The sequence below is a fragment of the Mesoplodon mirus genome, assembly GCF_964341445.2.
Source record: "Mesoplodon mirus genome assembly, chromosome: 6".
In the NCBI taxonomy this organism is placed as follows: domain Eukaryota; kingdom Metazoa; phylum Chordata; class Mammalia; order Artiodactyla; family Ziphiidae; genus Mesoplodon; species Mesoplodon mirus.
In genome coordinates this window covers 145,616,023-145,628,959 of record NC_138982.1, presented here as the reverse complement: position 1 = coordinate 145,628,959, position 12,937 = coordinate 145,616,023, and the positions used below count along the sequence as shown (strand labels likewise).

Here is a 12,937-nt window from a genome sequence, read left to right as displayed (position 1 = left end):
GGGTCAAGGCACAGCAGGAGAGGCACGGAGGGGCGGGGACCTGGCCTCTGCCTGGTCCACCCCTCCTCGTCCTGGAGTCCCAAGGCCTCCCTGACCGAAGCCCCTGCATCCACCTCCTTCACTGTGCCTACTGAACTACATTGTGACAATGAACCTTTATGTCTGTGCCTCCCCCTGACTGGGAATCCTCAAGGATGAGATAATGCCTGCCACCCCAACATTCTCAAGGCCAGCTCTGTACAGGCACGGAGGAGGCGCACAGGAAACGTGGGATGGATGGATGGATGGATAGATGGATGGACAGTTAAATGGATAGATGAATGGATGAATGACTGGATGGATGGATGACTGAATGGACTGGATGCATGAATGGATGGATGAATAGATGGATGGATGAATGACTGGAAGGATGGATGGGTGGATGGATGGGCAGATGGATGGATGGATGGATGGATGGGTGGATGGATAGATGGATGGATGAACTAATACACATTACTGTCCCTCAGCATCACTCATGCATCCGAGCCCAGCTGGCCTATGAGGCAATGACTCTTGGATGTGAGGCCACTCAGGGCTGCCCAGCTGATGGGGGGGCTGTCAGTGGACATTGAGGGGGTAGGGGCGGGGGGAGGCTGCTCTCCTGTTGCCTACTGGCCACCACTCTCTCATCTGGAGCTGCTCTGAGACATCCACATGCTGCTTTCTGATGTTGCCCCTCAGTCCAGTTGTCCACACGGACATCCATACGCATCCTTGCTGGCCCCATGGCCTCCCTCCTTCCCAGCATAGCTGGCAGACTGAGAAAGCAGCCAAGGGCTGTTAGTAATTTCCACGGCCCCCTCCCAGGTTCCAGATGCAGAGTCTGGAGACAGCGGCTGTCTCAGAGGCAGTTCCAAGGAGGCCAGGGGAAGGTCAAGAGTTTGTTCCCTCAGACCAGCCCCTGATGTGGCCGCCACACAGTGCGGTGTGGCAGAGCTCAGGCAGGGGAGCGTTTGGTGGAATTCTCTGGAGGACGGAGAAGGTGCCCCTGCCAGTTGGGAGCAATGGCCCCGATGTCACCGCCCCCTTCTCCTGGTTGGTTTCCCAGTATGCACACTCTCAAAGCCACCACACCACAGAGCGACCTTCCAGTCCATCGGAGCTGTGCCCAGAAACAGAGGTCCCAGCCCAGAACCCACCTGCTCCTCTAGGGAGGCCAGTCTCTGCTCCATGGAGCTCGACTGCTTCAGATGTGCCATTTCCAGCAGGTCCACCATGGTGTCCACCCTGCAAGAGGACACAGCTGAGCCCCGCAGGCCAGCCAGGGGCGGGATGTGAAGGAAGCCTGGTGCCTCTTTGCAGGTGGGTGGCCTATCAGATCCAGCAGCCCAGGCTCTGGTGGCCTTAATTTCACGCATCTTCCGCTTAATTTGAAGGTATTTATACCATATGTTTCCGTATAGAATGAGCACCGCCTAGTGGCCCAAGGGGACGATCTCTCAGCCAACGGATGCCCCGGCTCACAGGGCTGCCCCAACAGCCTCGGGCTTTGGGGGGGGGGCACGGCTGGGCAAGAGGCGCAGGTGTGCAGACGCGCACACGCCTGGCTCCTTGCCTCGATTTGCCACGAGTTCCACAGCCAGGTCACAATGGGGAAAGCTACCGCTGGGCGCCACTGGGGACTTTGGAAGGAGGAGGACGCAGCACCATTGTCTGGGGACTGTTTCTTTGGTTTGTCTTCCTTTGCTACAACACAGGAACTGCACCCAATGCAGCCTCTGTTTTATGCGACCAGTACTTCCAAGCGCTCTCGTCTTTTGCGTGTGGGGTTCCTGAGCTCTCTTCCCCCCACAGGCGCCGCGTGTGCCATGTGACAGAGAGGAAACAGTCCAGGAGCCCCGAGGGCACCGCCCTGGTCCCGTACTTGTCACTGATGTCCTGGATCTTCTGCTCTGGCCTCTGCTTCTGCTGGATCTGCTGGTCCTGCAGGTAGTTCTCCTTCAGGTAGATCTCCCAGGACAGGAGGGCCGCCTCCTCGTTCTTCTCTAGCTTGTTCTCTGTCGGCAGAGGGGAGCCTCTGACCCACTCGGGGCCCCGCAGGGAGGGGCCGAGACCCTGAGGGGCCGGAGGAGCCAGTCCGCCCCCGCCCCCAGTGGGCTGGTGGGAAGTCGGTGGCCTGAGCGGTCTGCATGCCCACCGAGCTTCCAGAGCTCTCCAAGGAGCTGCGGCCCCCACCCCACCCCGTCTGCGCCCCAGACGCAGCTCTGGGATGAGGGGCCGGCAGCTTACTGAGCTGCTTGTGTCGCTTGGTGGGGACCTTCAGGATGACCCTCTTGATGAAGAGATGCAGGTGGTTGAGGAGGATGAAGGGGGGCGGTGCGGGGGGCCTGCCCTGGTACTCCTCGATCAGGTCGTGGCGCTGGAACTTCCAGATCTGGTCCGTGCGCTCCTGGACCTGCTGGAACGTGTAGCTGCAGGGGGCAGGGAGCACTGGTTACAGGGGAACACAGGCCACCCAAACACGGCTACCAAAACACCCGTGTCACTGCCCGGCGTGTCTGCCATGACGGCCCATAAAGAGCATACACACCACCCAGGGGGGCAACTCCAGATGCAGGAAAAGGCAGCTGAACTGCCAGCGTCAGAATTCTGAGCTTCCTGGGAGCCAAAGGGAGAAGGAAGAAAGAAGACCTAGATTTTAGGTTCTACAAACCTCGCTAGAGAGTAAAACAGAGCTGCATGTGTTGGGAGATGGACAGTGTCCTGCACTGGACTCTAAGAGGGGCTCGTCCCTTGAATCTGACAAACAGAAGGGACGGTGTCCTCAACAGGCCGACACGTTTATTCTCTGCAACATGTGTGTCTTGTGGATGGACTTCAACTGACCCGAATCCTTGCCAGAGAGAGGCCCTTGGAAGGAGGGAGGGAGGCCAGGCAGGGCCCAGATGCAGCCCCTGCCCGCCGGCCTTCTGGCCTCTCTGTCTCTATCACAGCCCAGCACAGGTCAGGGTCTCTCACTGTTCAGAACACGTGGTAAATCAGAAAGTGGTGACCTCATCACACTAGCTGATGAAAGGGAAGAGAAATGGTGCCCAAACCAGGAATTCAGGGATTTTCACCAGGGTCACCAAGGGTCCCAGGGGCCCTTCTGCAGAGGCCGGGAGGGGTGCTGAGGGGTTGGCGATGCCCTGAGCCATGGAAAACAAATACAGGTCATCCTGCATCGTCCGATTTTCAATAAGTGTGACACGCACCTCCACATCCAGAGCCGGCCTCAGCCAGGTCGCTGCCCCGCAGCCCCTTCCTCCAGGGTGGGAGGAGCGAGACGTCCATGTGCCCCAGCCCGCAGCCTCCAGGCACATGGCCCGTGCGCTGGTCCCGCAGCAGCGGTGCCTTGGATGGACTCAGCGGTGACCAGAGAGCGTGGCCGCGCACGGTCAACCTGGGCTGAGCCAGGTCCTGGGTCCCGGGCTCCGCCCCGTCCGCACCCCATGGGGATGGGGGGAGGGCAAGGGGAGTGTACCCGGCCAGGCCGGCGCAGGGCACTCACTTGAACATGGCGATGAGGAGGTTGAGCAGCAAGATGTTGGTGAAGAGCAGGTAGAGGCAAAGCAGGATGACCGTCAGCCACTCGGGGAAGGCGGGCTCCCGCCGCGTCGCGTCGACCTCGGGGCACTTGGGCTTGTAGGGGTCGGTGCCATTGGGGCTGCACTGGTCCAGGTTGAAGTTCACGCCTGCATCGGGAGTGAGGGGGCAGGTGAACCAGGAAAGCCAAGTGGAAGCACAAGGGTCCTTGGGCGATGACCCCGCAGACCTGGACACCCACACATCTGGGTGACCTCAGCTGTCGGCTCAGGCGTGAGGGCAGCCCAAAGAGGGGCATCCATCTACACCTAAGCATCCTCGTGAGCAGGAAGTGCGGCTGCCAAGGGAAGCCCAGGAGCCAGACCTGTACTCCAGGTGGGCACGTGCCCCTGTCCAGATCCAAACATCCCACCAGGGCACTTTCTGGGCCCCAGGCGGGGGCAGCACCAGGAGGGGCTGTGTCATCATAAGACACAGGTCCCAACCCTGGGGAGCAAAATGCATTGGGAAAGAATTCAAAGAGAAAATTAACAGCCATCAAAAAGAGAAGGGAGACACGAGAAAGCATAAACGCTGCAGAGGCAGCATTCCTATATGTGGAACGAGTTATTACAAAACAAAATATAGCCCCACAATTGCAGAAAAGTAAAGGATACTATTTATCCTTTATTATAATATTTGTAATATACTATTACAAAACATAAATATATATTCCGTTTGTGCATTTAAAAATCTCTGAGAAAATATACTAAGTTAATAGTGGTTAACTCTGGGAGGTAGGATTATGAACATTCTTCTTTATATTTAACTTGAATTAAAAATTTTTTTAGCAATGAGTATGCACTGTTCTATAATCAAATATAGTTTTGAAAGTGCTACTAACTTTCTAAAATAGAAACTCATTATAATAGCTAGAAATACCTGTATTTTTTTAAAAAAAGAGATGAAATCAATAAAATAACCTTCCATTTTAGTAAAGTAAACCCAGAGCAAGCAGAAGGAAGGTAATAATAAAGAGAAGAATGCAAATAAATGAAATAGAGAATTCAAAAACAATAAAGAAAATCAACAAAACCAAAATCTGGTTCTTGGAAAAGATGAACAAAATTACAACCTTTTGGCTAGACTGATCCAGGAAAAAAAGAAAGACTCAAATGACTGAATCATAGCTGAAAGAGAGGACATTGCAACCAGCCTTACAAAAACAGAAAAAACTATAAGGAAATACTACAAAAAATTGTATGCTAACAAATTAGATAACTTATAAAGAATGGAAAAATTCCTAGAAAGACAAAAACTATCAAAAGTGACTGAAAAAGAAGTAGAAAATATAATAGACCTATAACAAGTAAAGATATTGAATCTGTAATTTTAAGACTTCACACAAAGAAAAGTCCAGGCCTAGATGGCTTCTCTGGTGAATTCTACCAAGTATTTAAAGAATAATTAAGACCAATCCTTTATAAGCTTTTCCAAAATATAAAAGAGGAGGGACTACTTTCTAAGTGATTCTATGAGGCCAGTATTGCTCTCATACCAAAACCAGACAAAAACATTACAAGAAAAGAAAACTACAGACCAACACCCTTTAAGAATATAGATGCAAAAATCCTCAACAAAAGGCTATCAAACTGAATCCTGCAACATATAAAAAGATTTATACACCATGACTAAGTGAAACATACCCCAGGAATGCAAAGTTCGTTTAACGTCTGAAGATCAATTAATATAATATGCCATATTAATAATATAAAGAAAATAAATGAACATATGAACATTTCAATTGATGCAGGAAAAGCATCTGACAAACCTAACACCCTTTCACAATACAAACACTCAAGAAACTAGGAATAGAGGGGAACTTCGTCAACCTGATGAAGGATATTTACAAAAAACCCATAGCTCACATTGTACTTAGTAGTGAAAGACTGAAAGCTTTCCCCTAAGATCAGGGACAAGATAAAGACATTTGTTCTTGATACGTTTCAACACTGTACCAGAGGTTCTAACCAGGATAATTAGGTAGGAAAAAGAATAAAAGACATCCAGACTGGAAAGGAACAAGTAAAAGTATCTCTATTTGCAGATGACATGATCATAGCAAATCTCCAAAAAATGCACTTAAAAAGTATTAGAACTAATAAAGAAGTTCAACAAGGTTTCAGGATACAAGTTCAATATACAAAATATAGTGTATTTCTATACACAAGCAGTAAACAATCCAATTAATAAAACAATTCTACTTACAACAGCATGAAAAAGAATAAAACACTTAGGAATAAATTTAACAAAAGAAGTACAACTTACACACTGAAAAATAAAAAATATTACGGAAAGAAACGAAAGATCTAAATAAGTGGAAGACATCACATGTTTACAGTCAAAATCCTAGATGCTCTTTTTGGAAAAATGGATAAGATGACCCCAAAATTCATGTGGACCCAAGGACCCAGAGGCCAAAACAATCCTGAAAAAAGAACACAGTTGAAAGACTCACGCTTCCTGATTTTAAAACTTACTGCAAAGCTATACTAGCCAGGACTGTGGTATTGGCACAAGGGTAGACACATAGATCAGTGGAATAGAACTGAGAGCCTAGAGATAAACGCTTTCATTCATGGTCAATTGATTTTTGACAAGGGTGCCAAGACAATTCAATGGGGAAAGAACAGTCTTTTTAACAAAGGGTGCTGGAACTACTGAATGCTTGCTGTAAAAGGATGACTCTTACATTGCATACAGAATTAATCTAAATAGATCAAAGGCCAAGAGTAGGTGCTAAAGCTATAACACTTTTAGAATAACACCATAGGCATAAGTCTTCCTGACCTTGGCTTGGGCAGCGTGTTCTTAGATATGACACCCAAAGCGCAAATGATCAAAGAGATTGACAAGGTGGAGCTTCAACAGAACTGAAAACTTCTGTGTTTCAAAGGGCAACATAAAGAAAGTGAAAAGGCAACCCATAGGATGGCGAATATACTTGCACATCATATATATGATAAGGGACTGGTAACCATAGGTAAGGAACCCTTACAACTCGATGAAAAGACCAATACCCACTTGGAAAATGGGCAAAGGACAGAAACAGATATTTTTCCAAAGAAGATGGCTCGGTAATCACATGAGGAGATGCTCAACAGCATTGGCCATCAGGGAAGTGCAAATCAAACCACAGTGAGATACACTTCCTGCCCAGCAGGGTGGCTAGAATCAAAAAAGACAGATAATAACAAGTGTTGGTGAGAATGTGGAGAGACTGGAACCTCATACATTGCTGGTGCAGCTGCTGTGGGAAACAGTTTGGCAGCTTCTCAAAAAGTTAAACACAGAATTACCATGTGACCCAGCCATTCCACTCCCAGGTATACATCCAAAAGAAACGACAACGTGTCCACACAAAAATTTATAGAAAACATTAGTCATAAGAGCCAAAAAGTAGAAACAACTCAAATGTTCACCAGCTTATGGATGGATAAACAGAACATGGCAAATCCATCCAATGGAATGTTATTTGGCAACAAAAAGGAAGTCAATGCTGACACAGACCCACTATACGCACGACTCCTGAAAACATTATGCTAAGAAAAAGAAGCAAGACACAGTATTATGTGTCAAACATTTGTTCAGTTATACTCACGCATGTGTGGTTTTATTAGGTCATGGTAAAATGTACATCATGCGCTGACTATAAAAATTAAACCTTAAAAAAAAAAAAGCAAGACACAAGAGACTATGTATTGCATGATCCACTTTATATGAAATGTCCAGAAAACGCAAGTGCTATAGAGACAGAAAGCCCATTAGAGGTCACCTACGGTTGAGGGGAAGGGGGAAGGGGGGGGCTACTAATGGGCACGGGGTGTCTCTTTGGGGTGATGCCAATATTCTAAAATTAGATTCTGTAAATATACGAAAAACCACTGCAGCGGACACTTGATACCACTGAGCTTTACGGTAATGCGAATTAAATCTTAATGAAGCTGTTCAAGAGAACAAACTCAGTACACAAGAGACTGTTCTCTGTGTCCAGAGAAGGAGGACTTATTTCTGACTGCAGTGGGAGGAACACAGGGAACAGGGCAGCATTTAATGCTGGGGGGGTGGGGGTCAGCTGTTGCCCCAGGGCCCCATCTCCCCGAAGCTGTGACGTACGGCTCAGGCTCTGCCAGCTGGCGTCCTCCCTGCTCAGCTGGACCCAGCGTGTACCTGTCTCTTTCGGCCACAGGCACTGCAGGAGCCACGGCCCCCGGGCCCTCCCTCCCCCACTTCTGTGAGCTTGCAGGACCCCTGCTGGGCTGGCCCCTCCTTTCCCAAGGCTGTCAGGGCCCATCGTACCGTCGATGTAGGCCGGGATCTGCCCGAAGATGGTGAGATACGAGTGGTAGACGACCCCCCGGAAGATCCACTCCACCCGCCTCTCATTGTGGATGAGGATGGCCTGCTTGGCCACCCCGAAGGACACGACCCACACGGCCAACAGGAAGAGGAAAAAGAAGACATCCTTCATCTGCGGGGACAGGGAGACACCAGGCTGCAGCCCCACACCCGCACTGCCCACAGGTGGGCTCCTGTGTGCCCTGCAGCGGAGGGGGACTCCATCGACGCCCACGGCATGGACGCCTAGAGCCAGGAGGTCCGGGGGAACAGCCCTGGGGCTGCCCCAACACCCCAAATGTGTGCTGGGCACCCCCTGAAGTGCAGGAAGGGTCCAACGTGACCATGACCAGCAGGGGAGTGATAGGAGCTGTAACCGGGATCAGGAATGAGCTGTGGAGATCAGGCAAGGCTGCCTGGAGGAGGCAACATACAGGCAAAGACCTGAGATGGGCGTGCCCGGGGGTGGGAGCCCAAGGGGCAAGGCAGGGACTGGGGATCTAACGGGGTGTGCTGAAGCCCTGGGGCGCCTCACTTGCAACTGACATCAGAGGCCCCTCATCCCCTTACCATCCGCTTCACGATGATGATCTTGGGCCCCAGCGTCTTGCTGATGGTGAAAATGTGCATCAGCCGCAAGCAGAACATGATGAAGTCCAGGGACAGGATGATGCGCCCGGGGTACAGCAGCGAGGGGATGAGCCTGGCTGGGCAGAAGCAGGGGCCTCAGCTGGCCGCTCCAGGGCCTGGGCCCAGCCTCCTGTGCACCTGCCCCAGTCCAGGGGCAACCCCGGGACCCCAAAGTACTAAAGCTGGGTGTGAGCTCAGGGGCAGAGCCTCCAGGAGAGTCCAGAAGCCCAACGGGAACCAGAAGGCTGGGCTGGGCAGTCTCGCCTGGTGGAGAAAGCGGGTCATGGCAGGGCAGACATGCGCAGCCTTGACAGGCAGTGGAGAGGTCCGAGCCCCAGGCTGGGATGCAGGCGCACACACCCGGCAGCTACCCGCAGTGACAGAGCCCCGAGTCTCCACCCTGGTTCCCTCACTGTCCCCGGGCGGGGGCAGGGCACCCTCGGGACAGATGCGTCCAGAGAGGAGCTGAGCCCCGCGGGGGGGCCCTGGCCTGTGGCCTCATCCAGAGCCAGCCCTGTGGGGCGGCTGCCTCAGACGGGATGGACGGGATGGGCACCACACGGGGAGGCTGCTCACCGGCAGGTCAGCCCCGCGATGAAGAGCAGGATGGCACAGATGTCCAGCTTATTCCAGAAGTCGCTGAAGTACAGGACCGCCATCTTCATCAGGCCACACTCGTCCGGGTCGTAGAAGAGCTGGGAGGGGACACGGTGGGCCCGGCGTATTATGCATCTCACTGCCCCAGCAACCAGCAAACCACGGCTTCCTGGGGAGGGGCCGCGGGCAGGACACGTGGCCTCCGCTGGCCCCAGCCTCAAGCGAAGGTGTCAGGGGCCAGCTCCCCTCCCACAGGGCGTGCTCCCCGCCCCCTGCAGCAGCCCCCAGAGGAGGGAGAGACGGTGGAGGGACCGCAGCCCTGCTTGGCCTGCCCCGCGGGAGTCCCCAACCCGGAGCCCAGCAGCTGGGTGCGCGGGGCAGGTGGCCCCACGGGAGCAGCCGGGTCCCCTTCCTGGCACCGCTAGGCAGACTCCGGGAGAAGGGGCTGCTCTCTGTCCTGGGGCTGCCTGCGGTGAGGCCGGGGCCCAGGGACCGGGGGCTTCTGCTGCAGGAGGCCGTGTGGGACGAGGTGAGGCCCACAGAGCCAGCGCGGCCCCAGGCCTGGCCGCCCACCCTGCACCTCCTTCCTGGGGACCCTGACAGTGCCCTAGGGTCCCCCGCAGGCGGTGGTGTTGACGCATGTGAGCTAAGCTGGCTGGATCTTGGGGCTCGTGGATGCCAAGTTCAGAGAGCAGGGACGAGTCTGAGTGGGCGTCTCTCAGCGGCCGGCCCCTCCCCACACCAGCTGAGGGTCACGTTCACGGGCTGCCTCCAGGTACCAGCAGGTGGGGACAGTGTGGTAGTGGGGGGGCGGACAAGCTGTGGGGATCAGCCTTTCCCTCTGCTCCGGGCACCCGAGGAGGCCTCCGAGCCCAGAAGGGGTCTTTGTTCACCAGGTCGTCTCACAACGGGACTCAGGACAGGGCCTGGACCACGCAGGACCAGCTTGGCCTCCAGAGGGGCTGGACACTGGGGTGGGCCACCCCTCAGCACCTGACCGAGCCCCAGGAAACACCCTGCCCACCGAGGGGAGGGGGCAACAGGAGCTCTGTGTCCAGAATCCTTGGACGGACGCTGCCGTGCACCCCGACCCTCGGCCGATGTTAAGCTGTGGCCTCCTGTGTGGACGGTCACTCGCCCGTGACCACCAGCTGCTGGCTCAGGGCGCTGGGGGTGCTTCTGGAGAATTACCAAACACAAGAGTGGTCTCGGGACCCCCCACTTTGCAGTGCCCTTCACAGCGTAGCTGGGGTCTCACACGCCCCCCAAGTCCAGGAGGCCACGTGGTGAGGGCACCCCGTTCGGGGTGATCAGAGAGGGTTTCAAGCAAAAAGCAGCGCCTGGGGAGGGGTGGCCAGGTGGAGGAGGGGCAAGGGCCGGTGTGGCTGCTGGACCGCAGGCCGCCCTTTCCGAGGGGCCCTGCCCGGCTCTCAGCGGTCCCGTGAGTCTCGCCGGGGATGGCACCAGGCCAAGGGCCACCGGGAGAAAGTGCCCGAGCGCAGGGAGCTGCCCGGGGGCGGGAGGGTCAGTGGGTGGGGCTGGGGCCGGGCAGGGCCCCACCTGCCGCAGCTCCTCGCACACCAGGGAGCTGAGCCAGAGGTAGATGAGGCACTCACAGCCCGAGGGCCGGGGCTGGAAGTCCACCATGAGCACGTAGGCGAACAGGCAGAGGAAGGCGAAGTAGGAGAGGACGTTCAGGTGGAAGACGACCACGGGCGCGCTGAAGAAGGCGCGGACGCGGGCCAGGCCGCCCCCGGCCTGCAGCCGCCTGTCCCTGCGGGCAGACGCGGGGTGGGGGCCGCGGCCGTGAGGCGCCTGACGGCCCACACGGGCCCCCGCGCACAGAAGGGGGGCCCAGGACCCGCACGCGGCTGCTGCCCCTGCACGCATGGCTTCGGCGGGGGCTCAGCCAGACGGCCCCACGGAGGGGTCCCCAAAGGGCCCTCGGGTTCCTTTCCGGCTGTAACAAAATACTCAGGCCACGGTGGATGGGGCGGGCGGGCCGGCGCTCGGCCCCCTGCGGGTACTGGGGGAGAGCAGGTCTCCGCCCAGGTGGGCCCTCCCCCAGGCGTGAGGCCCCTCCATCCTGGGATCAGTGGCAGCGGTGAGGATCCCCGAGAGAGGGCGTTTGGGATGGAAGGTTCGGGCCCCCGGGCCCCCAGCCCCCGGCCCCCGCCCGCAGCCAGGCTGGCACCTGAAGGAAATGAGGCCCGTGTAGAGCAGCGGGAAGGCCAGCATGCACAGGGCCAGCTGCCAGAGCCCGTTGTCCACACAGAGCTGACCCCACCACACCTTGGTCAGGAAGGCCTGTGGACACAGGGGCCGGTCAGGGCGACGGGCGTCCCCCACCCCCGACCCCGTGCTCCCTGAGGCCCCCAGGAGGAGTGACTGCACGCTGCGGTGGCAGCTCAGCACAGGCCCTGTCATCTCCCGGCCGAGGAAGAGGCTCCCTGTGGGCAGGGCAGGGCCAGCTCTCCCGGACAGAAGGGGCGGAGAGCAGGGCTCAAGCCCAGGACTTCTGTCTCCCCGTCTCTCACCAGCTGGCCCCTCTGAGCTCTCTCTGGGGGTGGGGGTGTGTGGACAGAACCCCCTCCCCGCCACGTCCCTGGGATCCAGCACGGCCGGCACCCGACAGTGCTGCGGACATGGTGACAGCAGGAGGCTGTGCTCCAAGGAAGCGCCAGGGTTCCAAGGGACACCGTGTGCCACGCGTGCCACGCCACCAAGGATCCTGCACTCGGTGCTCCAAGAGGATGCCCTGCCCCCTCCACGTACCCCTCCGAGGCCCCAGGCAGAGGGGGTGGGCGTCCGAGTCCTGTCCCTGGGACCTCCTGGGGGCCTGCTGGGGGCTCCCACATGGGGACCTCCTGTGCTGTCTGTGTGAGAGGGAGGCCACGTCTGCCCCTGCAGCAGTGCGGCAGGTGTTTCTGGAAGGTCACCTGGATGCCCCCGTGAGACACAAACTTCATGTCCTTGGCCTCCAGGGCCAGCTGCAGGCAGGTGGTCTTGCCCCAGGCCTCCGACACGCGGACCAGCAGCTTCTGAGCTCTCTCCTCATCTTTCCGGTAGCACTCGGTGAAGACCCCTGGGTGGGAGGGAGCTCACGTCACAGCAGCCGTGTCCCCAGCAGTGACAGCCAAGGACAGTGTCAGAGCATGGCCTCTCCAGATGACACAGCCTGAACAGGGATGGCGCTGAGACTCGGCGCGAGGGCCCCAGGGCGACCCACGAGGAGCTGAGCCCAGGTCGGAGGCCGCGGCCCCAGGAACTCACCGATGGCTCTCTGCTCATACTCGTCAGCGAGCACCAGCATCTCCTCCAAGGTGTCCGTGTCCTCCTCCTCCTTGGACAGCTCCTTCAGGATCTTGCTGCAGGCCAAGGCCGCAGCGATGCAGTCCTGGCTCTGGGCACCAGGGGAAGCCACCGTGAGCACCTGGATGGTGCAGCCCCGGGAACCCCTGACACACCGCCCAGGGTGATGAGAGCAGAGGCCCCGAGAGAGCACAGGCTGTGGAGCAAGTCCTTGTGGATCCTTCCATATAAACCACTGGGCTCACCCAGATCACAGGTAAGGCCTGCGGGTGGCCAGTTTCCTGCACGGGCTGGTGGGAGTGGTCCGCTTACCAGGCAGCCCACTTGCCTCCCCAGAACGTGGACTGGACACCGGTGCTAGCACAGCCCTGCCAGCGTGAGGCCCACAGCTCCCCTCACGCACGGAGCGCCCCGAAGGTGGAAGGGGGGGACCAGGCCCTCGCACGTCCCTGTCCAA

At 56.3% G+C, this 12,937-nt stretch overlaps 1 protein-coding gene across 8 annotated transcripts in view; it reads right to left on the bottom strand.

Annotated features, from left to right (window-relative positions):
- The window catches only part of TRPM2 (transient receptor potential cation channel subfamily M member 2), a 50,712-nt gene that overhangs the window by 8,432 nt on the left and 29,343 nt on the right, over positions 1 to 12,937 (bottom strand). For 5 of the 8 annotated variants that reach the window (XM_082624505.1, XM_082624509.1, XM_082624506.1 and 2 more), the window contains exons 14-24: positions 12,442 to 12,571; positions 12,108 to 12,253; positions 11,363 to 11,475; positions 10,729 to 10,942; positions 9,148 to 9,266; positions 8,512 to 8,644; positions 7,903 to 8,074; positions 3,530 to 3,713; positions 2,269 to 2,450; positions 1,904 to 2,036; positions 1,179 to 1,266 (exon numbers count right to left, since the gene is read on the bottom strand). In XM_082624505.1, coding sequence (XP_082480631.1) covers positions 1,179 to 1,266; positions 1,904 to 2,036; positions 2,269 to 2,450; positions 3,530 to 3,713; positions 7,903 to 8,074; positions 8,512 to 8,644; positions 9,148 to 9,266; positions 10,729 to 10,942; positions 11,363 to 11,475; positions 12,108 to 12,253; positions 12,442 to 12,571 — 1,614 coding nt within the window. The other 3 variants (XM_082624510.1, XM_082624511.1, XM_082624512.1) reach the window with 3 other exon arrangements.